The sequence below is a fragment of the Hyperoodon ampullatus genome (genome assembly GCF_949752795.1).
Source record: "Hyperoodon ampullatus genome assembly, chromosome: 4".
In the NCBI taxonomy this organism is placed as follows: Eukaryota; Metazoa; Chordata; class Mammalia; order Artiodactyla; family Ziphiidae; genus Hyperoodon; species Hyperoodon ampullatus.
The window spans coordinates 51956628-51958444 of NC_136917.1; the positions used below are offsets into that span (position 1 = coordinate 51956628).

General features: G+C 47.9%; 1 protein-coding gene across 1 annotated transcript; it reads left to right on the plus strand.

Moving 5' to 3' along the window:
- Nucleotides 1-240: 240 nt before the first annotated feature.
- Nucleotides 241-1503, plus strand: GPR151 (G protein-coupled receptor 151; the record flags this gene model as incomplete). Its single annotated transcript, XM_079704114.1, has 1 exon — nucleotides 241-1503. One exon carries the CDS (start codon nucleotides 241-243, stop codon nucleotides 1501-1503), a length of 1263 nt encoding a protein of 420 aa, XP_079560240.1.
- Between the last annotated feature and the right edge of the window lie 314 nt (nucleotides 1504-1817).

The following is a 1817-nucleotide window of genomic DNA, read 5'->3' on the forward strand; positions in this document are numbered from 1 at the left end:
ACTTGCTAATGAGCAGCAGCCATGCTCTCCTGCGGCTTGTCACTCAGTGCAGGCAAGAAATAGCACACGCAGCAGCGACGAGCTTAGCAGTCAAACTTCTTCCACAGTCTGCTCTCAGGAAATAAGCAAGAGGAGGGTCCAGAGGTGTCAGTTGACACTGACGATGACGTATTTACTTCCTACACAAAAGAGCCAAGGCAGAAAGACAAATAGAAGCTAACTTCTGCAAGTAGAAGCTGGATGGAAAGGGGGATGCTGACAGCTGCCTTGGCAGACTCCAACTCCAGCACCATGAACGGGTCCTTTGCTCACCTCCACTTTGCCGGTGGGTACCTGCCTTCTGACTCCAAGGACTGGAGGACCATAGTCCCAGCTCTCTTGGTGGCTGTCTGCCTGGTGGGCTTCGTGGGGAATCTGTGCGTGATTGGCATCCTCCTCCACAGTGCTTGGAAGGGAAAGCCATCCATGATCCACTCCCTGATTCTGAATCTCAGCCTGGCTGATCTCTCTCTCCTGATGTTTTCTGCACCTGTCCGAGCTACAGCATACTCCAAAGGGGTTTGGGATCTAGGCTGGTTTGTCTGCAAGTCCTCTGACTGGTTCATCCACACGTGCATGGCAGCCAAGAGCCTGACCATCGTTGCAGTGGCCAAAGTATGCTTCATGTATGCATGTGACCCAGCCAAGCAAGAAAATATCCACAACTGCACCATCTGGTCAGTGCTGGCAGCCATCTGGGCCGTGGCTAGCCTGCTACCTCTGCCAGAATGGTTCTTTAGCACCACCAGGCATCACGCAGGCGTGGAAATGTGCCTCATGGATGTACCCGCTATGGCCGAAGAGTTCATGTCAATGTTTGGTAAGCTCTACCCTCTCCTGGTATTTTGCCTTCCGTTACTCTTTGCCAGCTTTTATTTCTGGAGAGCTTATGGCCAATGTCAGAAACGAGGAACTAAGACTCAAAATCTTAGAAGCCAGATGCACTCAAAGCAACTCACAGTGATGTTGCTGAGCATTGCCATCACCTCCACTATTCTGTGGCTCCCTGAATGGATAGCGTGGCTGTGGATGTGGCATCTGAAGGCCGGAGGCCCGGCCCCACCGCAAGGTTTTATAGCCCTGTCTCAAGTCCTAATGTTTTCCATCTCTTCAGCAAATCCTCTCATTTTTCTAGTGATGTCAGAGGAGTCCAAGGAAGGCTTAAAAGGCTCATGGAAATGGATAACCAAAAAACATCCAACTGCTTCAGAGTCTCAGGAAACACCCGCTGGTAACTCACAGGTCCTTCCTGACAATGTTCCATCTCCAGAATCCCCATCATCCATACCAGAGAAAGAGAAAACTGGCTCTCCCTCATCCAGCAAAGAGAAAGCTGAGAAGGCAGAGATTCCCATCCTCCCTGATGTAGAGCAGTTTTGGCATGAGAGAGACACAGTCCCTTGTGTACAGGACAATGATCCTATCCCCTGGGAACACGAAGAGACAGGAGATGGTGATAAATAGTTTCAAAGCAAAACAAATTGCGATTACTGTTATTTATTTGTAATGCTGCTTATCAATATTGTTGACTTTGCCATATGAAACATAATAAAATTACCATTAGGAATTACAAAAAGGCTTCACAGTCTGCATTTCCAAAATGTGCAATTTGGTAAGTAGGACACCGTATTAGAATAACTATGTTATAACCTGGTTATCCAAAGAATTAACTGTGTTGTTTGAAGATGCTTCTGTCACAAGTGATTAGAAAGGCCAGCTGTTTTGTCACTTGTCCATAATGGCTGTTTTACTGGGTAGTCCTTAGGACCAGCCGTGTA